This window comes from Echinops telfairi, unplaced genomic scaffold (genome assembly GCF_000313985.2).
Source record: "Echinops telfairi isolate 266 unplaced genomic scaffold, ASM31398v2 ScPeMD7_70;HRSCAF=299, whole genome shotgun sequence".
NCBI lineage: Eukaryota > Metazoa > Chordata > Mammalia > Afrosoricida > Tenrecidae > Echinops > Echinops telfairi.
The window spans coordinates 50235164-50260605 of record NW_022103968.1 but is presented as its reverse complement, the minus strand read 5'-3'; the positions used below and the strand labels follow the sequence as shown (position 1 = coordinate 50260605).

The following is a 25442-nucleotide window of genomic DNA, read 5'->3' as shown; positions in this document are numbered from 1 at the left end:
GGTGACGGTGTCCGTGCAGGTGACAGCCACCACATCAGTGCATCTGAGCTGTTATTTCATTTTTGTTTTGTTTTTCCAAGTTTTATTGGCATATAGTTCACCAGTCATAAGATTCAATAGTTCAATCACATCAAGAACAGTTGTACCATCCTCACCACAATCAGTTTAAGAACATTTTCTTCATTCTTGTACTCACTGTTATTCGCTTCCCAATTTCCCCCCAACCGAATCCAGTTACTATCTCTGTAGTTTGACCTATCCTGGATTTCATATACCGAAAACCATAAAAAAAAAACCCAGCAAACAAAACTAACAAGAATAACAATAGATAGAAACCTCAATGGAAAAGAAAGCAGAAGCTATTAAAAACTAGCACACCTTTAAATGGATCACAAAGGAGATCAAATGATAGGGTACTAAATTTTAACCTGACTGCATCTGCAGCAATCCACTTTACAACTGCTCACATCCATGGTCAGAGGAGATTCAGTAGGTGCTCCATCCATGTGTGTTTCCCCTTCACTCGCCCTCCCCCCATCAGAAAAGGCTTTAAAATGGGGCAAAAGGGAGTGTCTCAGAGGTTTGACCTCTTTATACTTTGCAAGGTACCGATGTCTTCAGTCCCCTAGGAAATTATGAAAGGCAAGCTTTGTTTTCTTTCCTTGTTGCTTGCCTCCCTTTCCAACTCCCAAGTCACGCTATTCTTTGGTCTTTGGTGAAACTGCGTTGTGCTAGTATGCCTATGTCAAAGACATGCCGTGCAGTGGCCATTGCCACCGAACCAGTGCCAGTGCCAGTAGAGAAATCAGCAGGGGCCTCAGAAAGTTAGTGGGAAAATTCCATTATCTTCTAATTCCATTTGCCAGCAGCAAATCCATCGAGCTACTTCAGCCGGTAGTACTCTAACTCCCCTGTTGGTGCATCAAGTCATTTCTGACTTACAGCAACCCCACATCAGAGACATATTCCGCAAGGATTTTCTGGGCTGCCGTCTTTCTGGAAGCAGATTGCCATGAGTCTCTCACATGGTACTTCTGGGTGAGCCCCAACTGCCAGCCTTTCTGCTAGCAGCTAAGTGCTTAACCATTGGTGCCACAAAAGCTCCTAATTGTGCATTAGGAGTAAGAATATGTGGTTTAATAACTTTACCTCTTGAGTAAACTCTTTTCAGTGAAACATTGAAAAAGCAGTTCAACAAAAACAGGCTTCTGTCCTTTCCCTAAATGCACCTCTTCCTTTTCCCTGTCTCGGAGCCCTGGTGGTGTCATGCTTCTGTGTTAACCGCAGGCCAGCAGTTTGAAACCACCAGGCGCTCTGGGAGAAAGACAGACATTCTACTCCAGTAAAGAGTTGCAGTCCCAGAGACCACAGAGAGTTCTGCCCTCTCGGGTTACCATGAGTCAGAATTGACTCAGTGGCCATGAGTTTGGGTGTCTGCCCCCTCCCACTCTGCCTTTGGCCAAACTATCTGAAATTAGGTTTTGCATGTGAGGTCACTTCATTCCTAAGCGTTCAGTATATATCTCCCAGGAATAAGGGCCTGCGAGTGAGATTAGTCCTAAGGCTACCATCCACCCTGTTGTACAGTGTTCCCGCCATAGGGACTCAGAGGTCTTAATACCAAATAACGCTTCTCTGCTCATGGACAATACATATGTATAGCTGACCCTTGAACCATAGAGGAGTCAGGGCCATTGACTTCCGTGTTGTCGAAAATCTATGGATAATTGACACTTGCCCCTTAAAGAGCATGGGCTTGGATGGCTCAGGCCCACTGACGGGCAGATTTTTTTTCCCCCCTGCTACTGTTGCTCAAAATGCTGTATGATGCTACTCATGAGCTCCATATGAGTCGTCCATCTCTGTGGGGACTGCTCATGCGGAGGGGGGTCCACGTGGATACTGACACTTGGACTCATTGCAACAGCAGCAGGAACCAAGAACCCAAGTGTCAATGCCCCCCAGCAGGCCAAGCTCGTGTGCTCAAGGGCCAACTGTATTTCACTTTTGGAATCGGTACTGTTTTCCCTCTTTGCCTCGGCTGTTGGGGTACTCAATTTTCAAAATCTATAGGAGCTGTAGATAAACAGCTGCGTACGAACTTTTAGCTTCCTTTGATTACTAGATGTCTTTCCCTGTGACTGTCCTTACTCCCCCAAGGTTGAAGGAAGGAAGGAGGGAAGCAAGGAAGGAATCCTATCACATGTCTGTGCAAAGAGCCCCTATAACTTTTAGAATGAATTCGTGTGTAAAAATTAGCACCAAAAGAAGCTGACGGCTTGGTAGGCCCTCAGCTAACACTCATGTGAGGGGAAAGCGCACAGCAGGCTGGCTCCACGAGGCTGCCTCTTCAGAGACACCCAGACAAAGCAGTGGATCTCCCCATCTAAAACCTCAACACTTTCTTTTTGGTTTTGAGTATCTGGCCTCGATATTCATCTTAAAACCTCCTGTGTTAGACAGGGTTCTCTAGCCTTGCAGCTTATGATCACATACTTCTCTGGGAGGACCCTGGGCCTCACATTTTCTTAGGAACAGCCCCACCCTACTTACTCTGGCCTGATGTGCCTTTGGGTACCAGGGACCCAAAGTGAGAGCAAGCCGTGGGCTTGATCTGAGACTGTGGTGGGAAGGGAGCACTGACTTCCTGGTTCTGTCTGTGAGAACCAAAGGAGCCCTGGTGGCGCGAGGGTTGAGCGCTCGGCTGCTAACTGAAAGCTTGCCTGTCTGAAGGCCGTCTGCTCCGGAGAAGTTCCTGCTGTTTGATGTCAGGTGCTCGATTCAGATCAAGGTCGCGCCCCTTGTTGGACGCACCGTGTCAGTCCATTCCTTTGAGGATTTCCCTGACCGTTGCCAAAAGTTGTGTCCTCCTCAAAGGATTGGCTCCGTTGAAGATCACAGCCTAGGAACCCCAGTGGGGCAGTCTGCTCGGTCCCGGGGATTGAAATAGATGGAGCAGGAGCCTAACAACATTGTGGGAACAAAGTTACAACAGCATATAGGGCATTGACCAGCCGGTACAGAGAGCACCTGCTTTTGAAGCCTGGGCATGGGGATTTTCTGAGACAGTGGGAACCTTTGTGGAGGTGGTCAGGGGCCGAATGAGACTCCCGAGCAGGCCTAGCGGGCCCAGGTTTGAGAAGGAAGCGCTGAAAAGGTCAGATTTTGATCTGTTCTCTGCCAGGTTGTGGGAATGAAGCCATCTGCTTCACTTAGTTGTTGTCGTTACGTTCTCTCAAGTCTGTTCTTTGTATTATTTTAACTCTTAATGAGAAGGGATGTCTGGGTGATCCTTCCTCCTGAGCTGAATAAGGAAGAGACTCACTGGCAAGACGTGCAGTTGGTTGACTCACATAGAGAACCAGGCACCAGACTAAGTACAGGCCTTATCTCACGTCGCCCTTAAAAGAACCTTCTGAAGCATAAGCAGTTATCTGCATTTACAGTTGGAAAATGAGGCTGCAAGTGGTCAAATAAAGGGCTACATGGTAGACATGTGCTACCTCCAGTCTGACTTAGTGGTGGTCTCACTGTCACTGCCCCATCCTGATCCCTTCTTTTTGTTGTTAGTCTAAAGATGTTCTTCTGAAGTATAACCTGTGTACCGTGCGCTTCTGTGTACAGTTTGACGCGTTACCACAGATGGAAGGCACTTGTATAACTTGTGTTCAGCTGGAGAATGACTGTTCCTAGAGCCCCTTCATGCTTCCTACCAGTCAGTGCCTGCCCAAGGGTAACTACTGCCCTGATTTTGAACTCTCTTTAATTGGAATCACTCTTAAAAAACAAAAGTTCTACTGATACATCATAATTCACATATCGTGATAAGAGTTGTATGAGCCCCTAATAAAATGATTAAAAATAATAATAATTCACATATCATAGAATTCAATATTTAAATATGTTAAAATACAGTTGGGTATCTATCACCCTAATCTGTTGTGGAACATTTTCTTCATTCTTGTATTTATTATAATTAGTTCCCTGTTTCCCACCAACCTCTAGTGTCAGAACCCTAAGAAACTATTCATTGAATTTCTGTCTTTAGAGTTACCTATCCTGAGTTTCTATGAAGAAGATAATTCAAGTAAAAACAAACAAAAACAAAGCTACAAAAAAAATCCTCCAACTACAAAATAAAATACAGAAGAACCCCAATCCAAAGGATAGCGCACTGTAATAAAAACTAGAACAAGTTGAAAATGGAAATAAAAGGAAGAAAAAATGGTAAGATGTTAACTATTACCCCAACTATGCCTTCAGTAATCTATGGTTCTGAGGCGTTCTGTATGGGGCGAGGCTATTTGTCTCCTTGCTTCATGGCTCTAGGGAACTCACTGGAGACAGTCCATGTGAGGGCTCTGTAAATGGATTTGGGGGTTTTCACTGTCATCCGTAGTCTTTGGCCAACTGGACGCTCAGAATTTAAGCTCTGAAAGAGTCTTCCCCTCTGATCTTGGATTTTATTGTTAATAATTCTTTGATCATGCCGGTTGCTGTGCTTCTTCCCTCTGCACCCTTACTTGACCCTTCACATAGATGACTGCTTGTTTTAAGGTAAGCCTTTAGGACCCCAGGTGCTATTCTTTCTGATAGCTGGGCACCATCTTAGAATCCTACCGTAGTATTTGATTTCCTTTCTCCAAACATTTTGTCTGGAAGATGGAGCCATGTTGCTGAGCACTTGCTTTTTGAAATTGGGTCTTCATGTCCAGAAAAAATATGTAAAGACTAAAATCATCTTAGTGTACAATTGATATTTTCAGATCTTAAACATTTGCAAAATGTGCTTAGGTACCATCACAGTTGGTCATGGTCTCAACATCAGAAGAAAAATCTATGCTTTTCAGGCCTTTGTATAGAAAGTATTTTATATACTAACAGTATCCTTTAAAAAGAAGGGCATAAAAAGCTGTATCCTTTCACATTTTCTGTTTCGTCTTAAAGATATATAATGTGCTTCTATGCAATAGCTAGAAACCTGAAATGTTTGTAAATGACGTTAATTTTGTTTGAATCACATATGAATGTATTTGGGATTTTGATGATGAGGGAAAGTAGACATTTGCCCAATGAATCATTTGTGCCTTTCAGTCAAAGGTATTGGGAGCATACCGGTAGCCCAGTTTCCCTAAGGTGCGCCCTGGGAGGCACTGGCGGCCTGTAAAAGCAGATACCTGTACTTTAACGTGATGTAGTACAAAGATTTTTAATTGCCAGGAGGGTGCCGAGGGATTGTGTTGTTTTCTGAAACGGGAGCAGTAGGCCAAATACGTTTGGGAAGCCATGCTGTCGTTGAAAAAAATGCGTATTACGCATTGTCATGAAGAAGAGTAAGAAAAGTCGGAGGCATTTACTCAAGGTCCACGGTGATTTTGTTTTGTGGATGTGGACGCTCCTGAGATTGTTCAGGTCCCACAGCGAGCAGCGTGACTGGCGTGTCACGTGGCAGATCAGTTTGTACGAACGTCGAGGTCTCGCTGTCAGAGTCCAGGCAGCCCTCAGACATCAAAGGCTGTCTTTTTTCAAAGGTCCTATGTCGAGGTTTTTTTCATAGACCTATACTTTCTAATGATAGTGTTCTTACAATAAGATTTGCCAAAGAGCTGATACCAAGGGCTCAAGTAAAAAGAAAATGTTTTGAAATGGATGATGGCAACATATGTACAAATGTGCTTGACACAATGGATGGATGGATTGTTATAAGTTCTGTAAGAGCCCTCAATAAAATGATATTAAAACAAACAAACCCAAAACAAATGAAAAAGATGCTCCAAAAAAAAAGAGAGAGATTTGCCTTGCAGTAGACATTTCGTCCTCAGGATACTAATTATTCCTCACAGAAAAGAAGTCCAGATTATTACCCTTTAAATCTTCCTTTTCTGCCTTTGTAAGTGACCAGGCTTGCCCAAGGGCTGGCTTTAAAGGGTTTAGGTGAGCCTTGTGAAGTCCTATGAGCCTTTGGAAATTGCTTACTCAGGGTTAAACTCTTCTCTTCTCACGTGTTAAGTGAGGGAGGGGGAGCAACCCACATTTGTTATGGCCTTGTAGGGTCTAATTGATCTGTCTCACACTGAGAGGATAATTTGCTAATTTGTATAGTCCTTCAGAAAAGGACTGGGGTGAGCAGGGCAATTTGCCTTCCCTTTGAGATCTCCTGACACATATTGCCCTTCCTTTTTCCTTTCCATCGAGCTTGACCTATATGATCAGTTGGCATCAGATACACATTTCTTGCCCGCAAAGAAAACTTTTTTCTCAAGGGCAGAGCTACATCCAGTAAAGGCTTTCTTTAGGATGCCCTATGAAGACGGGAGGATGGCTCAGGACCAGGCAGGGTTTCATTCTGTTGTACACAGGGTGACCATGAGTCGGCCGACCACTTCACAGCACCGAGTCTGACATGAAGACCTGCAGTCTTCATTATAGGTGCAAGTCCCCAAACCCAGTGCCATCGAGCGGATTCCTACTCGGAGCAACCCTAGAGAGAGCTTCTAAGGCTGAGCCTCTTTACACAGCAGAAAGCCGCCTTTCTCCCATGGAGTGGCTGGTGGGTCTGCTGCCAACCTTGCAGTGAGCTGTGCAGACCCGAGAGTCTCCAGGGCTCCTTAGGGTTGGGTTGAGGGCCTTCCACTGGTTGTGAAGAGTTAGGGGCTCGCGTGTCACATTCTGGGCCCCCTTCGTCTCCTGACCCCTTTGCACATAGTTAGGCATGTGTCTGGACAGACAGCTTTTCTTCTTTCCCTGTCTACCGAGCATTTACCCTTCTGATTCCTCATGCCTCCTTTTTGCCCTTTGAATTTCCATGAATTCTCCCTTATTCACAAGTTGCAGCTACGTCTGGCTTCACATGTGGCTTCCTGGAGCAGAATGTGAAAATAGCTAGTGAGAAAGGGTGCTTTTTCACCCTGTCTATGCAGCCCGCAAGGTGTGAGGCAAATGTAGAAAGAAAGGTGAAGAGGGGTCTTCAATGAATTGAATGAAAGTTCAAACCAATGCAGTGGTGAAATAAACAAGGGGGGAAGAGGAAGTGGAACTGTCCTCTGCTGAGTAAGTAGCACTTGTGAAGGCTTTGAAGTACCCCCCAAATTTTTCTTTTTGACCAAATTCATGGCCAGTCATCCTGGTGCGATTTGTCTAAATGCTTTAAAATGGCATGTGAACAAACAAAGTAGACCCGTGGTTCCTGAGTTGAAGTGTAACGGGCACCCACTGCATCACCGCTGATGCCCAAACGCATCACGGTCCAGCTGGTTCTGACTCACGCTGACGCTACAGGACATGGTAGGGCTGCTGCGTGGGGCTGCCCAGACTGTCACACACCATCTCCCTCGCGGACTGGCCGGTGGGTTTGAGCTTAACCACTGCGCCACCGAGCTTCCTTTTGTGCCACCCAGAGACCCATATGCAAAAGATACAATACCCAGGTTTACTTTCGAACACGTTCTTCGATCTCTTAAACTCACTATCCCTCTGTTAAGAATTGCTTTGTATATTGTAACTTTATATTAGGTTTTAATATGCTACCAGGCAAGCGCCAACGTTGATTTTCAAAATCAACTCGCCTGTTAGGATTCTTCTCATAGTGTCTCATCCCCGATACCCAGCAGGGACTTTGAAGTTGAAGAGAATTTGTATCTTGAAAAATTCTTGCTCTGCTTTTTATTGAAGCTTATTTTTCCTTATTTAAATCCTCTAGTGAAGTTCTTAGAATACTATCCTTTATGTAGTATTTACAAGTTTATATGTATTTTCATTTGGTACCTTGTTCTTGCCATTGTGGGTAGGATTTTATTTTTAAATCATTGGGGGCTCGTACAACTCTTACCACAATTCATCCATCCATCTATTGTGTCAAGCACATTTGTACACTTGTTGCCATCATCATCTTCAAAACACTTTCTTTCTACTTAAGCCCTTGGTATTAGCTTCCCATCGCCCCTCCCCCCATGAACCCTTGATAATTTATAAATTATTTTTTCATATACATTTTAAAATTTCACTTATTGCATTTTGTTGTTTTGTGCTTTTTATAGGTTTCATTTATTGTTGCCTTGGTAAGCAATATACGAGTTGGTTCTCTTGTACTTTCCTTCAGGTGGATGAAGTCTGGAAGGACAGTTTTGTCTCTTTTCCAGCATCTTCCAAGCTCTTACCAAAGAACCAGGCCATACGTCTCACTTAACTACTTCAGTTATTTGCCTCCAGTAAGCAGAAATGAGTGATAATTTAAATGGTGTCAAATTATCTGCTCTCTTACTGGTGAAAGTCTGAAAGACCTGGGGCAGTCTCTCCTTTCCCTTCCCTTGGTCACATCTATATCCTCATCCCTTTCCACTGGTGCCTGTTGTGTTATTGACCAGCACTCCCTGACCCTGTCCCACCGTGTCCTACTCATAGGAAAGCTGCCTGTGTAGCCCTTCCCACTTCCATGCTGACCTTGGGACGAAACCCTAACACGAGGAATGCCTCCATCGCATTTCCTTTCTGTTTCTTCTATTAACAGGGACATTCTGTACAACCTTGAATGCTGTCGATGGTAGCTGACTTTTTGGTCCCTTTCCATACTTTAAGGAGAGTGCTTTGTTCTTAAGTATGTTGTCTGATGTAAGCTTTTGGTAGGTAGATGCAGGTAAATTCCCATACCCCAACCTCCCCCATAAAAATGCAGGAAACCATTACAGTTCAAGAATTATTCCAGAAAAAATGTCTTTCTCTTTCATGTGTTAATTCAATCTTTTAAATGTCTAGCATTGGGTTGGTGTGCTAGTTATAATTGTTCAAATGCACGTTAGAGCTGTTGCCGTTGTTTTTACTGCTGGCAGCTGTCCAGTTGGCTCCTGACTTATGGTGACTGGAGCAAGACATGGGGTAAACATCTCATTTTAAGGTCAGGAGATTAGCAAACCTTAATTTCATTGGTTGTAGACAGTGACATCATCCCAGGTTCCAGGGATCCAGATATGAACATCTTTGGGATGGCATTAATCTGTCTTTTGGGGGAATTGGTTGTTTGCGTTCATCTCTACAGGCACCATCCAAATGAACCATTGCATCAGTCTCTGTGTGTTTCTGATTTATCCATGGGCCACCTCTCTGAGGATGGAATGTGCCCTATTGATCATTTAAAAGTGTTTGATAAAAATGACCAAATGGCTGAAACCCCAGCATGGGTTGGATAGGAGAGCAACAGGCAAGGTTTGTGCTGCAGAGAAAATTTCAAAACTAGGATGAGACCAATTTTTCTCCATCGCGTTCCTGTTAGGATGTAAAGGTCCTGTCTCACATTAAACTTTTATTACATCCCCTGTGCCTTCTGGTGTGTGTTATGCACGTAGGAGTTTATTGGAATAGATTTGCTAGGTAAATGAGCGGGGAAGTGAGTCTGGATGCATGTGCAAGCTTGCTTCTCTTGCTCTTTCAAGCCCTTTCCACCACTGAACTCCTTCTTTCACTTTGATTCTTCTCCAGGATCTGATATCACTAGATCTGTTAGAATTAGGAACCACAGTTAATGCTGCCGCGCCTCATTATTGACAGTTGTTTTGTTCCTAAATGCAAGGCTGTTTTCACATCATGGAAGTATGGGCTATTTGTTCTCGGGTAAAGCATGTAAGATGTCGTTAGATGATTTTGACTGTTTGCTTTTTGTCTCCTACTTTCCTTTTCCCCACCTCTTATTTTTATAGACTGTTTACAACAAGATCTTTCCAAATCTATGTAAATACCAGTTGCCAGAGAACCCATACTGAAACCTGGAGTTACATGGAGATGCTGAATAAAACGACATGTAAAAATGTGAGGGGGCTTTGAAGAGTTGGTGGAGAAATCCTATTATTTTTTAATTCTGTTTTTCCACAAACTTTTCAAAGCCCCCCTGTACAGTTAGAGAACCCCCTTTTCCCCAGGGCCAGATGCATCGTAGCAGTCAGGTGGTTTTTGGTGGGGAGGGAGATGAACGGGATCTGAACACACCACTGTTAGACAACAGCCTCAGTTGGAGCAGCAGCAGCTCTTCATCAGACAAACACACTAGTACTTCTGCAGCAAAATATGTGAACAGTTGCACCGAATGTGCCAATAAAGCTGCAATCGGTCTCACGTTCACTCCGGTCAGGTTTTACCACCGAATGAATGCAGGTCAGGGCAGCTCAGTTTCCTACCAAATGGTTGGTTTTTCAGTCTTTTGGGTTTGGGAATTGTGTTGGAAGGATTGAGGGCTTGTCCTAGATTTTTACTCTAATCTTTAATATTGGACTGACTTTCTCGGAAATTCTTGCAGGGGAGACTCACTGACCCCTTGAGCAGTATTATCCACGGTGGGTTTTTTTTCTTTCCCTCTCTATGAAGTTGATCCTCTTTGACCAGCTGCTGAGAAGGACGTAACCCTGTGTATCAGGATGGTGATGGATTTTGACCACTGTACCCTCCTGACCCACTAGAATGGAAACTTTATGGAGAACATTAAGCTAACCCCCATTGCTTGAACTTAAGGCTCCCTCCCCCCACCCCTCCTCCTCTCTCATCATCCACTCCCAAGTCACCAAGCCAGCCTTCCAATTTAACCAATGCCACCTGCCGTTGGTTGGTTGGCTTCCAGAGAAAGTGTTCAGAAGCCAGTCTCTGCAGATGTCTTTGCATGAGAACAGATAATGAACAGGAAATAAATCGACTGCCACATTCTCACCTGCAACTGCACAGGAAACAGACAGGGCTTTGCAGCTGCAGATTTAGGAAGTTGGTTATTTAAGTCTCCATACTGATGCCCACCAAAGATGTGGAGGAGCAGCAGCAGCAGCATAATTGTAGTCACAGTTCCTACTGCAGAGGATGTGAGACAACTCACGTGTCAGGCCATCAGGCATGCAATGTTAAGATAGGAGAGGAGTGATTACAGTTTAGGTGGGAGACGGGATACAGTGTGCATGTAGCAGAAGCCAATGTGTAAACTGTATGTGCCTAGAGTTACATGAGCCATAGGTATAGACACCCTGGTGTGCAGTGGGTGACATGTCAGGCTGCTAACCACAAGGTCCGCAGATTGAAACCACCAGCCGCTCCGAGGGAGAAAGAGGGAGGTAGTCTTGGAAAGCCACAGTGGCCGTTGGACTCTGTCCTGTAGCGTTGCTCTCAGTCAGAGTTGAGTCTGGTGTGAGTGTAGAAGGAGATGGATAACAGTATCAGCAGTGCTTTTCGTAATAGATACTTTCTGTAGATTGAGAACTAATTTGTGGTAAGCTGTGTCTCGCATTCTGTCAACCCACCCACCGCCCGCCCGCCGCCCTCCCTTGGAGGGGGGAAAAAGTTCTCTTCCTTCCCTTGATCTTCTTTACTCCCTTGGTCCACGGGCTTTCCGTTTGGGAGGAGAATTCTCTTTCATTTAATGTAGAGTGCCGTCTTTTTTCGACCGTGTAGCCTCGGAGGATTTGGGGAATACTTTCATGGGCGATGCTATTCGAATGGGAAGTTTTCCCCACACTCCCCTCAAGGCGGGATGGTAGTTTGGCAGGAGCTCTTAGCAAACAGGATGGACTATGTGGGCTCGGGTTCCTAGTTCCCTACTGGCTGGCCATCTTGCTTGGCCTCAGTTTCCCCTTGAATACGTGACTGATTGTTATCAGCCTCTGTGCCACAAACCAAAAACTTACACACACACACACACACACACACACACACACACCACCCACCCCCCACCCCCCGCCCTGGGTGGCTGAAGGACTTTGAATTCGCTTACACTTCATCTAGGGTGAGGGGGACGCTGAGTTAAGAGAGGACCGTGAAGCGGGGACTGAAGCTAAGGTCATTGGTTTCCCAGTGTGGTGGTCTGTCATCTGCTCCTGGCTTCCCACGAAACCTAGGAACCCTCACATCCAGTCCAGTGTGGCAGGGATAGTGTCTGGCCATTAGCAGTTTGTAGGTTTTTCCCTTAGTTTTAAATTCAAATGAATGTTAAACTCACTGCTGTGGATTGATTTATAGTGATAGTATAGGGTAGAATACAACTAATTTATAGGGCTCCAAGACTACAAATCTTTCCAGGAGCTGAAAGCTTCATCTTTCTCCTGAAGAACAGCTGGTGGATTTGAATTGATGACCTTGTGGTTAGCAGCCCAATGCTTAACCCACGATGCCACCAGTGCTTCAAATGAATGCTAAACCAAAGCTCACCACCATTGAGTCAATTCTAATTCATAGAGGCCCTGTGGAGGGTTTCCTAGATTGTAAATCCCTATGGGAACAGATAGTCTCATCATTCTCCCTCCGAGTGGCTGGTGGGTTTGAACCACTAACTTTGTGGTTAGTAGCCTGAAGCCTAGCCTGCAGTGCCCCAAACTCATTCACTGCCATTGAGTCTGTTCTAACTTAGAGTGACCCTATATAATAGAGTAGAATTGCCCCTGTGGCTTTCTGAGGTTGTAAATGTTTACAGGAGCAAAAAACGTCATCTTTCTCTTATGGAGTGGCTGGTTTTGAACTGCTGATCCTATGTAGCCCACGATGCCACAGGGTTCCTAAAAAGAAGGTTAGATGATGCTACTTCACTGTGGCTGTTAGGGTTTGGGAGTCCACTGCCTATAAGATGCTTTCTCTCAGGTGTGTGTGTGTGTGTGTGTAAGTGTAATCACAAGGTGACTATTCATCTGAACTATATTTGAGTGCTTAGTATGGACAAGGCAGTGTTCTCAATTCATGTGAAATTATGTTAGTAGACACAGTTCTGTTAGCTTTCATATTAACAATTGCTTGCTTATATAACTATTTAGAATATTTAAAGTATTTACACATAATAAAGTGGGCTATTTATAATTCATAATACTTACTAGTGTATGAATATATTTTGCATCTATAGCCTTATTGAGTAGGATGTTACTGAGGATCATAATATAATGTGCGATACCCATACTCTTGAGCAGTTTGCCTTTTTTTTTTAATTTCTTCAAATTAATTTTAATAAAATACAAATAATTTTACCTAGTATAGTCAACATGTAATACATATAACACCATTAATGTAAATTTTTATAATGTAAATTTTTAATTTACAACACATCTCATTTGGACTTGCCAAGTTTCAGATGCTCTGTAACCACCTGCTAACGTGCGCTAACTGTGGTTCCGTGTTGCACATCACAGCTCGGACCAAGGCTCAGCGCTCTTCTCTGCAGCTTGAGCCCCCACGAGTAACAGATCGTATTTCTGTCTTCCTTTTCCATCCAAAGTCTTGAGAAGCTGGTGAGCACTCGCTGTCCATGCTGGCTCGTCTTGCACTACTCAGTGTAATTGTATCCCCACACTTGTCACTCTGCTGACATCTCCTCTCCGTGATCCTCCCGTAGCTCCTGGTGGCCAGTCCCATGGACATTTTCCAGTACAGAGTTGCTTTGACAGTTTTAATACTGTGAGCAAATTGTTTGTCTTCAAACTTCCTAGTTCCCTTGTTCCTGGGACGAAGACTCAGGGTTGTCTTAGGGTACTCTCTGCACCTTTGTCTATGTCTTTATCGAGATGATTCTTTATCCCCGCTCCCTCTAAGTGTTGTTCCCGGGGACCTTCCTTTGCCCATGCTCTCACACGTTCTCTCTGTGGAGCCTCATCCACACTCCTGGAGAGCTAATCCAAATGAGCATGTTCTCTCCACTGTTTACACTTTGATAAAAGCTACCGAAAGCATATTTTGACTTGTATATCACACCAGTTTGCCTTTTTAATTCACATTATCTTAGGGAGCTTTCCATTTCTAAACTTGCACCCATCTCTCCTCATATCCTCACGAGTTTTCGTTTCAGAAATTGTATTAGTTAGCTTAGAGGCTAAACTGCTAGAAGAAAGATCCCAAAGTGCTTTCTACTTTTGTAACTCCTGTGAAGCGTTGCAGTCTCGGAAAGTCACAAGGGCAGTTCTACCGTGTCTTTTAAGGTCGCTATGAGTTGGCATCAACTGGATGGAAGTGAGTGTGTTTTGGGAGAAAGCAGGTGGAAGGGTGTCAAGGTTGTGCAGATCTGGAAGACTGGATTGTGAGCTCTGGCAAGAGATGGAACAGTACTGCGGTGGGGAGGGGAGAGAAAGAGCAGGGGACGGGGGTGTACTGAGGTGACAAGATTGCAAAGCTGCCCACATCTTGGTACGTGTCCCTCTGTTCAACGAGTATTGGAGTGTTCATTCCCATAGGCTGGGCCCTGGGCATTGGGCTCTGAACCATAGCCCCGCTGCCTCCGAGAGCCCACACGGTGATGAGGAGTGATAGGAGACAAAGAAAGAAATGTACAACTGAGATAAAGCTGATGGCAGTGAACACCAGCACCCTGATGGGGAAGAGAACAATGTCTTGATTACAGGGTGGGGTGGGGGTGGGGTGATGGGGCTGTAGAGTTGGGCACATCACAGCCCTGTCCAAGAGACCTGAATTGACAAGGCCCAGCCAGCCAGCTGGCAGAGGGCGTGGCTAGTGCTCAGGAGCCCTGAGCCGGGACTGTGGAGCTAGTGAGCATGGTGGAGAGTGGGCAGGTCATGGGGAGGAACCACCCTTTCGAGAAGCCATTGAGGAGCTTCGGTCCATGAACTGATGGGCTTTCCTTTTCTTCGGGGACACTGTGGCTGCAGAACGGAGCAAGTGAGGAAGACCCAGCAGGGCTCGCTGGGTGGCTACTGAAGTAGGCCTGATGGCAGCAGATGGCAGGGGGAACAAAGGCCCTGAGGATGATTAGAAAGACAGTCCTAACTCAGAAACAGGGCACAAGGGCACAACCAAACCCACCCACTCCCTTCGAATTGATTCTGACTGCTAGCAGCCCTTTAGGGTGGAGTAGAACTATCCCTGTGTTTCTGAGGCTGTAACATGTTAGGAGAACCAACGCCTCGCCTCTCTCTCGTGGAGCAGCTGGTGGGGCCAAACTGGGTAGCAGCCTGTGGCACCACCCACGATACCACCAGGATACAAAGGAAGCGAGGATTTTAAAAAAACAAACCCAAAACATTTACTCCTTAGCATTTTGGTTCGAACAAGTGGGTGCCTATCTCTGTACTCACTAAGGCAAGATGGGAAGACACTGAGGTATGCTGATGGTTTGAGTCGGCTCTGTGATTGCCAATTGGAGCTGAAGGGTCGAAGTGTTTGGGTGTGAGATTGGAGAGAGGTGCCTTGGATGGAGATTTCTCTGGTAAGATGGTTTCGTATTCTCTGAGTCTGCTAGCTCATATCCCTACCCTGAGATTGGGGGGCCGGCATGGTGGGTATGAGATGTGCGCCTTCAATGGCTCCCTTTGGCTCCCGAGAATTGTAGGACAGGGTATTCAGCTTACATTTGTGGGGTGTGACTTTCTTGACTGGCAACAATGCTCTTTTGTTGAATCCACGTGCTTGTTGGTCTGTCACCCTCAGGCAGACCGTGGGCCTCCCTGGCCGGTCGCCCCTCTCTCCCCACAGACACTGTTAAGTCAGTGTCTGACGGAAAGGGGCAGAAGAAAGAGCACTTGAAGTCCAGAGACATGACCGGAGTGTGTGTCACCACATCCAGCCCGCCGCGTCGAGTTGATTCTGACCCAGAACGACCTGATAGAAGGTTTCAGAGATGGTACAGCGTCCCGGGGAGCAGCCATCTCCTCTCTCTTCCAGGGAGTGGCTGGGGAGTATGACTCCCCACCCCCCACCCCACCCCCGGGGGCTTCCTGGGAGCCCACAGGACCAGTAAATACAGGGGTGTGTGTCCTGTTAGGAAATAGGTATTCTCCTACTTAGAACGATGGTAGCAAGAGCGAAAGTGGCTCATTTGCAGTTTCTAAAGATTACCTGCCAGTCACCCAACATTTAGTTGACTTGGGAAAGCAAATTACAGCGTGTATCTTCCCCCAGGTGAGATGCCCTGTGGTTTTAGTTGTGAGACTAGTGGTTTCTAGAACACGGCAGGCACCTTCTGGCCCAGTGGACAGCCAGTGGAAGGTGTCATTGCTAGACTGTTGAGGGTAGGTCCTTGAAAGCCTAGGCACTTTCAAGTCAGCCCAGTGCTTCGGTTAGAATTGCAGACCTGCTACCTACCAGCTGGAGCTTTGGGGTAAGTTGCTCTACTATAGGAATGGAATTCATAGGGTTAAAAATCTGTGTGTACGGGGGGGGGGGGGGGGTTGCTGCTACATCAGGGGGGAGTCAGCCCTGATGACAGCCTCATGTGTGTCTGAGAAGAGCTCTTTATGACTCAGTGGCCGATATTGCACAAGTAGGTGACCAGGCCTTTCTTCAGAGAGGCCCCTCTGGGTGGCTGCAGCCACCAAACTTTGGTTAGCAACTGACCAAGTTCATGGTTTGTACCCCACACAGACCTGTAATGGTGGGTGCCTTTGTGTAAGGTTACGCCAGCAACTTATTCTGCCAGTGCTTGGACTAAATGCCAGGCCGTAAGTAGCTGCCTATGTGGATAAAAGACAGCCTTTCCTTCTGTGCAGCTTAATCCCATTTTAAATCCCTTTAGGCGTTAGTTGATGCTCTGTAGCTAAGACCATTCCAAGGCCAATTGCAAAATATATGGCTTAATGAGGTTGTTTTCCTTTAATTCCCAGGAGGATTATGTGCCCCTCCAGGGCAGGAACCGGGCCTGGGCTGTTCCTTGCCACATTCATGCAGCACTTGCTGTGTTGTCGATGTTGTATGCAGCATATGAGTTGAATCAAATGTGAAAACCTGATGGCCATGTAGGCCCTTTTTCTGTTTGCCAGCTTGTCGGATTGGGAGCTGTGTACATGTGGGTGTCACACTGGCATTAGGGCGAAGGCTCACCACTGACCATGTCAAATGGTGGGGGGGCATGTTTAGAGAAACAGGGATCCTGGTGCAGGGAAGCATTGTGTTGGGCACAGGCTGAATGGTTCGAAGTCAGAATTCAAGCTAGAATAATAGTGATTTGCGGTCAACTTAAGCTTTCTATTCCTGTAAGGAGTTGCTGTCTCAGAAACTCACAGGGCAGGTCTACCCCATCCTGTAGGGTCATCATGATTCGACATTGACTCAGTGGCAGTGAGGTTGGTTTTGGTGTTTGCCTCCCAGGTGAAATTGACTGCCAGCGAGTTACATGTTCCGCTTTTAATTTCCTTTAGGACAACCCTGTCCTTGGGAATGTCAGCCTGTGGGGTGTGTGCCGGAGTTAGAGGGGTAGTGGAGGTGCTATTTTGGTCTGTAGTTGGCCTTGCTTCCTGTTTCCACCGAGTTCTCATTACCACAGAGCACCCCCTGTTGATTGCTCAGCTCGGCGACCCTTGTCCAAGTCCTTTTCCATCCACAGGTATTCATTAGCTCACATCTCCCAATCATATATGACCAGAGCCATTTCATATCGCTATGCCCCAGGCCTCCCTGCCCCAGTACCAGGGCTGACAACTTCCAGGGACGATTTCCCCAGTAGAGGGAGTTGCTGAGGGTGTGGCCTTGGTGTTTTTCCTGGGAATCACTGGTAGACACCTCAGCTATGGGGAGGTGGCCTTGTCTTCTGAGCCAGTGGGGACAGCAGTGAAGCAGCTTGAAGACCTTGGATGTAAGTTAATCTGTGATGTGAGTGGTGGGTCACAAGCACTGTCTCCCACTGTGGAGGCCTCTGCTTTGTGGCCCTTCTTGGAACACGTGTATGGGTAGTGTCTCTGTGAGGCTCAGACCTGCGGCTGCCTTACACAGAGGATGGGATTTTGTCTGACCACTTTGTACACTAAAACTCACAAAAGCCAGAACCAGAACCGCGGTGTAAGGGGGAAACCTGTCAGAGAAGGAGACCTCTTCCATTGACCTATAGAAAAAGTGGCATGCGACTGCACCCTGCCAAAGATGGAAAACTTGTGAGACCCGGAAAAACAAGGCAGGCCATTTCGTGCTGGCCCTCCCAGGTGTCACTGTTATGGCTCCCGGCTCTGGGGAGATGGTGCAAGGCAGTACTGGGTTTAGAATCGGGAAAGTGGCTTCCCAGTGAGGCTCTGCTATTTCCAGGGAGAAAATAGCTTCTGCAGTACAAACCCATGGTGTCAGATTAAACAAACAAAACCTCCAGATAGTACTTAATTTGGTCATTAACTTACTTTCCACCTAAAGTACTAACCAAATTCTATGGTTTCCTCTCTCCCTTTGCTGATCAGTTACTGGAATCTTTAGGAGAGTTTAGACATGGTGTGCTTTCCAAAGAAGCGAAGATACTGTAGCAAATGGAAGTACCTGGTTGAGTGTGGTGGGTTGAAATTTGGGGTCACAGTTGACAGCTTCTCCTGTCAAGAGGTGGAGCCAAGTACGGCTTCCAGATCTTGGGGGGAGTCTGGCTCAGCTGTCTCTCCCGCTGACTACAGCCCGTGAGCGAGCCCAGGGAAACCACACACCTTCTTGGTAGAGCCATGCCTTTCATTAGCTCTGAGAGCTGGTCCTCAAACTAAGGCCTGCGGGCCACATGTGGCCCACTGAGGACATTTATCCGGCCCGCCGGGTGTTTTTGCCCCATTTGTTTTTTTACTTCAAAATAAGATATGTGCGGTGTGCATAGGAATTTGTTCATAGTTTTTTAAAAACTATATTCTGGCCCTCCAACGGGTCTGAGGGACAGTGAACTGGCTCCCTGTTTGAAAAGTTTGAGGACCCCTGCTTTATACTCTAGTCCTTCGGTGAACAGGTATTGAGTGAGTACTGCGGGGTGAGGGGCAATCTATTCAATGCCAGGCATTAAGTTAGGAGTGAGTGGTTATACCAAATTTGCTCTTATTTCTCAGCACAGCAGTGAGAACCAGATTGATCATGAAAACATAAGGGCATATTCTTTGATTTCCCCAGTTTTTAATTCAACAGGCATATACGACATAGGAGTTTTCTTCCTTCAAAGAGTTTCCTGTTTTTTGTCGTCCACGTTTTCTTTGTTAATGAGCGTTTATATTACTTAAAATATTACAGAATTTGGGTTCATTTGCTTAGCCTTTGAAAGGCCACTTTAGCTTTGAATTTGGATGTGCGAAGGTGTTCTGAGATTTTTCAGGCACGTCAGATGGAAGAGAAACCCTCCCAGCCAAACCCAGTGACCGGGTGATGTAAGGCAGCCTGTTTCACAGCCCCACTGCCCCCCGGCCCACTCCTGGCTGCCCCCACGTTGTCCTATGCATGCTAGCATGCTACCTCCCGCTTTGGAGCTGATTCCCCTCCAGGGACTCTGCAGTGCCTAACAAATGGAGTCTGGGGCTTGCGCCTTTGCTCTCTGGCTTTGTCTGCGAGGCTCCTGGCTTCTTCGTGGGGAGGAAAATGGAAAAGTAATTGTTTTACAGCTCAACTGAAAAACCAGAATGTAGAGGGGGATTGAGATAATGCACACGGCCCAGGAAGAAAGCAGCAGGGAAGAGAAGCCAAAATGAATACTTAATCCTTTCCTATGATGCATGACGCATTCTCTGATACTCAGAGTGTGTGCATTCTGTCAGTGGCTGTGTCAGATGCTTTCTTAAATAAAATCTGATTTGTGTGTGTGACTTTTCTGTGCAGCTAGATTGGACCCAGCACCTTGCTTTTTGTCATGTATGTGTTCACTTACGGTCTGTAATCAATTGGGGAGGGTGATAAAAGGATGGGCTGGAGTTTTGGGGTCTGCCAATCTTACCTTCCTGGTGGTTTTCTCTGCGCTTTCCGTTCAGGATAATGTCCTCCCACAGTTCTAGATAGAGCCGAGCAGTCAGCTAAACCCTCCTTGTAGGGAGCTGCTGCTGAGATCCACGTTCCGTGCGGCCACGTGAGGTAGACTGTCACAGGCATGGGAACACTTCCTTGTGTTCAGTCAGGGTTCCTGAAAGTGGCCTTTTCTATATCATGGCTTTGCCCAGGCACAAGCGGCTATTTTTGGCTGGAAACCACAGCTGCCCACTATTGGTGGTAGGTCTCTTGCTTTGGGAGGCATTTTAGTTTACTGCCCCTGCATTCAAAACCCAACAAAGGAAACAGAATGTGTACCTTAAATTACCAACTCCACCACCTCTAAAGTGTAGACAAAACCCACAGCAGAACAGGAAGCAAACCTGTCTCCATGGCGTGCGTTCTGACTCAGCAGTGGCCTCAGTGTGCCCCTTAGGGATTTCTAGGCTTTAACCGTTATGAAGCAAATTGCTAGAACTTTCTTACGAGGAACCTTTGGATGCGTTTGAACCACTAACCTTTCCATTAGTGGTCGAGGACTTAACTGTCTGCGCCATCCCGGATGACTCCCTTGCATTGCATACCCTCTGCCCACAATGCTTCCTGACCCTTTTTGAGGCTGTAATGATGTCTTTGCAGGAGTGGACGGCCTCCTCTCTCCGATGGAGTGTCTGCCGCCTCTGAATGGACTTCCTCGTACAGTCACAAAGTCAATTCCAGAGCATTTTTAACAACGCCCCACTCCCCACCCACCCAAAGAAACTCTTTGTATGCACTGGCAGTCATGTCCGTCCCTCTGTTCCTCCCAGCCTTACACCAACGCTAATCTGCTTTCTATCGCAGAGGATTCAAAAACACATTACATTCAGATATGTTGTCGATGCCTTTTAATGCTTGGTGAGGAACGTGTTGGGGGTGGGTGGATGACTCAGACGGTCCACCCTCTTAGACCCTCCCTTCTACCTCCTGTGTGAAAGGGGAGGGACCATAGTTCTGAGCCTCTGCTTGGCTCCCTTCTGTTGATGATGGAATTCAGTCTCCTGCAATGATCAGTGTGTCATACATGCAAGAAATTGAGTCTGATCGCTAAGAAGCCACATGTGCGCAACTCCCGAATTGCCAGCAAAGCAGTACTGCCCCTCTCAACCTTATCTTTCCTATCACTTTTAGAAGAATCAGCTTTGGAATCATCTAGGACTGTCAGTCAAAACCAGAAAAACAGGTAGCTTGAACAGATTGTCGGCTTGGATATATGTGTTAAATATGTACTAAATAAGTGCCTTGGATTCCTGCCCATTGCACTGGCATGAGAAATATGGAGATCTTGAAGGACGCACGTTTTGAAGGAGCGTCGAGTTGCTTTTAAAGGGAGGAGGGGCCGCTCCATCCTCACGGCTACGCTGGCTGGTGTGTGCACAGTGAGGCACTGAGAAGTTCTGGAGCACTATAGCTTGTGTAAGGGAACCGCCGGGGAGGGAGGGACTGCTCACTGCTTATCCCCTGCTTGTAATGAAGACTTGAGTCAAGTGAGCTGCTCTTTGTTGCCCAACCGTCCCAGCCTATCCCAGGATGGGATCTGAAAGAACCTGAGTGTAGGCCGTTTCCTCCCAAAGCCTCCACCTGTCAGAGAGCATTGCTTCTCAGTCTGTGTGTTCTACGTGTGGCCGCCCCTTGCCTGGCAAGCAGTTTCAGCAGTTGATGTATTTCCTCTAAGGCGGTTGTAATTGAGAGCAGGGAGTGTGGAACCCGCAGAAACCATGGATTTTAGGGTGTGGGTGTTGGAAGAGCTGCTTAACAGGCACAGAAACCAGAGCTGGGCGTGGTGGTTGGACCTTTTAGAATAAAAAGGAGTAACCATTTAATGCAGGTGCCCTGGTGTCTCCTGGCCTCTGGGCCTCTTGAATTTGTATAAGCGATAGGTTCTTGGAGGCTTGGGATTTGTGGGGTTCTCCCTCATATGGCAGATTAAGAGAAATTGCGTTATTTGGGATAACTGCACCAAAATGTTGCAGTTGAAAGAGTGCTTATTTGAAACAAGTATGCTCATTTTGCAAAGACGAATTTCCTGCAAGGGCGGTTAGTTTTTTCTGTTAAGCCGTTTGATCTGCAGAAGAACATGGGCCTCTCGGTTGCATCTCTTTTCTCCTGCATTGTTAAGATTCCCTGCCTGCTCTTCCTTTTCTCCCCGGAACATTTCTGGACAGGAAATAAAAAGATGGCACTTCTCATTTGCCCTCACACCCCTAGATACGCACTATCTTGCACTGACCACTTTTCAGCCACTTGCTTATTTCTTCTCAGTCACTCTTCAAGGAAGATGCAAACGTGTCCGCTGGTCCCTGTCTGCCCTTCCTAATGGCCTAGCCAAACCACTTCACCCTGACACGATTTTCCATCGAAGGGAATGGGACTTCTTTGTGCCAGTTGCCTGAACAACGAACAGGGAGAAGAATTCATCAGAAGAAGAATAGCCATGGAGCTGTAGTAGTAACAGAGTCGTCACAGATCAGTGCAGGATTGGACCTGTCGTCTGCTCATCGACTTGGGGAATGCTGCGAACCCACCTGTGCTCATTTCTGTGACGTGCCTATCGCCCTGTGAATGCGGCCTGGGTGGTGCTGGTGGGATCCTTATCTTCCACAGGGGAGACTGGGTTCCCTTTCTGGCCAGCGCAGCCGCACGCACAGCCACCACTTCTCTGCCCGCGAAGGCTTGTGTGCTGCTATGCTGTGGAAGAGATTTTAGAGGAACTTCCAGATTGAGAAGGACTAGGAAGAGAGACCCTATGATCTCGGTCCGAAATCCAGCCAGTGACCATCTTAATGCACTGGATGGTCTGGCGAGGGGCGATCGATCCGTGAGTGTGAACTAGGACTGAGGAGGGCTGCGTCTGGTGCCCGGGGACACCTGGAGGACAGGGCTGACTTGATGGCAGTTTGCAGTGGGCTCACTTTAAGAGGAAGGTAACATATCGTCCGGGGAGGCCCTTTGGGGTAGTGGTCACCTCCATTTTCACAGCTACTGCCTGAGTTCCTCTGCTTTGGGCTTCTTGGGGTATGTTGGTGCACAATTAAGAATAGAGCTTTAATGAAAATGGCTGCCCTCTTTGGAAATAATGAACTGTATTTCAATTAGCAGATGTCCTGTTTCCTAACCATGTGTTTTTGTTTTGTTCCTTGAATTTTTTTTTTCTTTGCAAACAGCAAGCCAGGGCTGAGCAAGAAGAAGAATTCATCAGTAATACTTTATTCAAGAAAATCCAGGCTCTGCAGAAGGAGAAAGAAACCCTTGCTGTAAATTATGAGAAGGAAGAAGAGTTCCTCACTAATGAGCTCTCCAGAAAACTGATGCAGGTAAAGTACCCTTGCTCCGCTCTCGTCTTCCTGCCTATTTTCTTCTCTAGGAAAAAAAAAAAAAAAGACTTTGATAGAGCACTTTGCTTGAAACGTTTGCTGTAGCCGAGGTTCTTCAGAGGTTAAAAATCCCCAGGTACAGATGGCAGCGGGGCCATCCTTACCTGGCCCTGGCCGTGGTGCCTTCGCGCATCTCCTTGCGGCAGGAAGGCATTTGTATCTTCAGTCCTACACCAAGGGCTGGGAGGCCTTGTCAGAGGAGAAATGAGTGCTGTGTGTAGCACTCTGGAAATAAGAAGATTAAGGCAGTTGTGAGACTTCTCTCCCCTTCTCTGCGGGGCCTGTAATGCATACATCATAAGCCTTCTGAGCAGCCAGAATTGTACTAAATTATGAGTGGATGAAGTGAGACGTCACTTTCAGGGAGAAGTGTCCGTGGTAGTTAAAATTACAGACAGCCAACCAAGATGTCCCGAGTGAACAGTACGAGCGTAATGCTGAACAGATACTGGGCTGATTAAACGTCTCACTGAACTACCACACACAGTGCATAGAGGAGGGTTTGGTCCCTGGTTCAGCCGCTTGTTTCAGTCCTGCAGCTTACTTAGAAAGGACAAAAGCGAACCATGTCCCGGGCAAACAGTTTGTGGGTTACTGAGCATGAATTTACGGAAGTGGCGATTCATGATGTTACGGAGCGTGTGCAAGGTAGAGAGCACGTATAAAGTTAGCATTATTAAAAAGGACATTCTTTCATTCGGTTGAAGTAACACATTTTAGTGAGGGTAGAAAAAAAGACAAGTGTTTTTAAAGTTTTCCTAAGGCTTTATCTTACCTCTCAACATGGATGATATTGTACTATAAGCAAGGCTTTTACCCATTCATTCCTAAGCACCCTTACTGTAAATTTGCCTGGGGCATGGTGGACGGGGTAGAGGGGCAATTCTCAGAAGGAACCAGTCGAAGCCCAGAGATTGCGGCACTGAGGCCGGAAGCCTGGACATCAAAACATTTCTAGAGGGGCCACATTGTACCCCTGCCATCGTTTCAGTCTCAATTACCCATCTAACTCCTGGATAAAGGTCCCGTCATAGTTGTGGCAATTATTATGTTTTAACTTATACAGTCGTTTTTGAAATTGGATGAATAGAGGTGCCCAGGCATTACTATATCAGATTTCTGACAAAATTTTTGCATGGAAACTTTTGTTTATCATGTTCAACCTGATGTAGAGAGAAAACTGAGGGGGGGAGGTGAGGTTCAGTTGACCGTTGATTTTTCTCATAACTTTAGCAGCATTAATTAGATAATGCATTCTGCACGATCTCCTACAGCTGAAGGAGTGAATTATGACTTGTTTTTCTGTTTAGCATGTAATCAGGCGTCCTACTTTTGAATGCTGCCATGCTCATCTTTCACTCTCCCAGTTTGCGTGGCTAGTGCAGTGGGAAGCAGCAGAGCCTTGCCAGATGATGGCCCTTTCTCCCGCACAGCCTCCCTCCCCCGCAGTGGAAGACCGGCTCTCCTTCCTTCACTGACTGTCATAGGCAGGCTGTTTTCCAAGGGCAGTGTCGCTCCTTAAAATACGAGATTCAGTGAGAGCGAGGGAAGAGAAGGGAAAAAAGAGGCCCGTAAACAACAGAACAGGAAATTAGTTATAGCAATACACTTGGCATGAGGAGTCTTGAGCTTAACATTTTAGCTTGGACCCTCCTAGAAATAAAGTTGATACGGGGAACTGTGGTGCCTTGTGCGCTTTCTAATTCTTGTGTCTGAAACACTAGTTCTTCATTGAGTGTGAATGAGCGTGCCGGAACTATTTGGAGATGTCAGTTGTGAGAGTTGTGCAACAGGATGACTGTAATTCATGCCTGAATTGTGCACGGAAGACACATTGAGATGGCAAGTGTTTTGTTATAGGTATGTCTCACCACAGTGAAGGAATTTGTCAGTAGGGGAAAAACCATGACCTAAGAACCTAAGGGAAAAAGGAGTTTGAGGGAGTCTGTGTTTAATTTTATTTTAATTTATGTACATTTTAAATCAACAAGCTAGACTATAATCAGTGAGTTCACATTTTATAATAAAGGGTTACAAGTGAATGAAAAAAAGAGGAGAGGGTGTTCTTCTGGGAGGCCTGATGGCTTAGTAGTTACAGGTTGGACTGCAATCTGAAAAGTGCATAATGGCTATGCATTAGGCTGCTGCCTGTAAGTCAGCAGTGCTGAACTACCAGCCACTTCTCAGGAGAAAGATAGGGCTTTCTACGCCTGTAAACAGTGACATCTCAGAAACTTACAGTGTAGTCTAGAGCAGTGGTTCTTAACCTTCCTTGTGCCACGACCCTTTAATAGTTCCTCATGCTGTGATGACCCCCCAACCGTAAAATTATTTTCGTTGCTACTTCGTAACTGTAATTTTGCTACTGTGATGAATCGGGCAACCCCTGTGAAAGGGTTGTTC

At 46.3% G+C, this 25442-nt stretch overlaps 1 protein-coding gene across 1 annotated transcript in view; it reads left to right on the top strand.

Moving 5' to 3' along the window:
- Window positions 1-25442, top strand: part of CCDC6 (coiled-coil domain containing 6) — a 121364-nt gene that overhangs the window by 33138 nt on the left and 62784 nt on the right. Inside the window, exon 2 of the mRNA XM_004701104.2 lies at window positions 22830-22979. Coding sequence (XP_004701161.1) covers window positions 22830-22979 — 150 coding nt within the window. The remainder of the gene's footprint in view (window positions 1-22829; window positions 22980-25442) is intronic.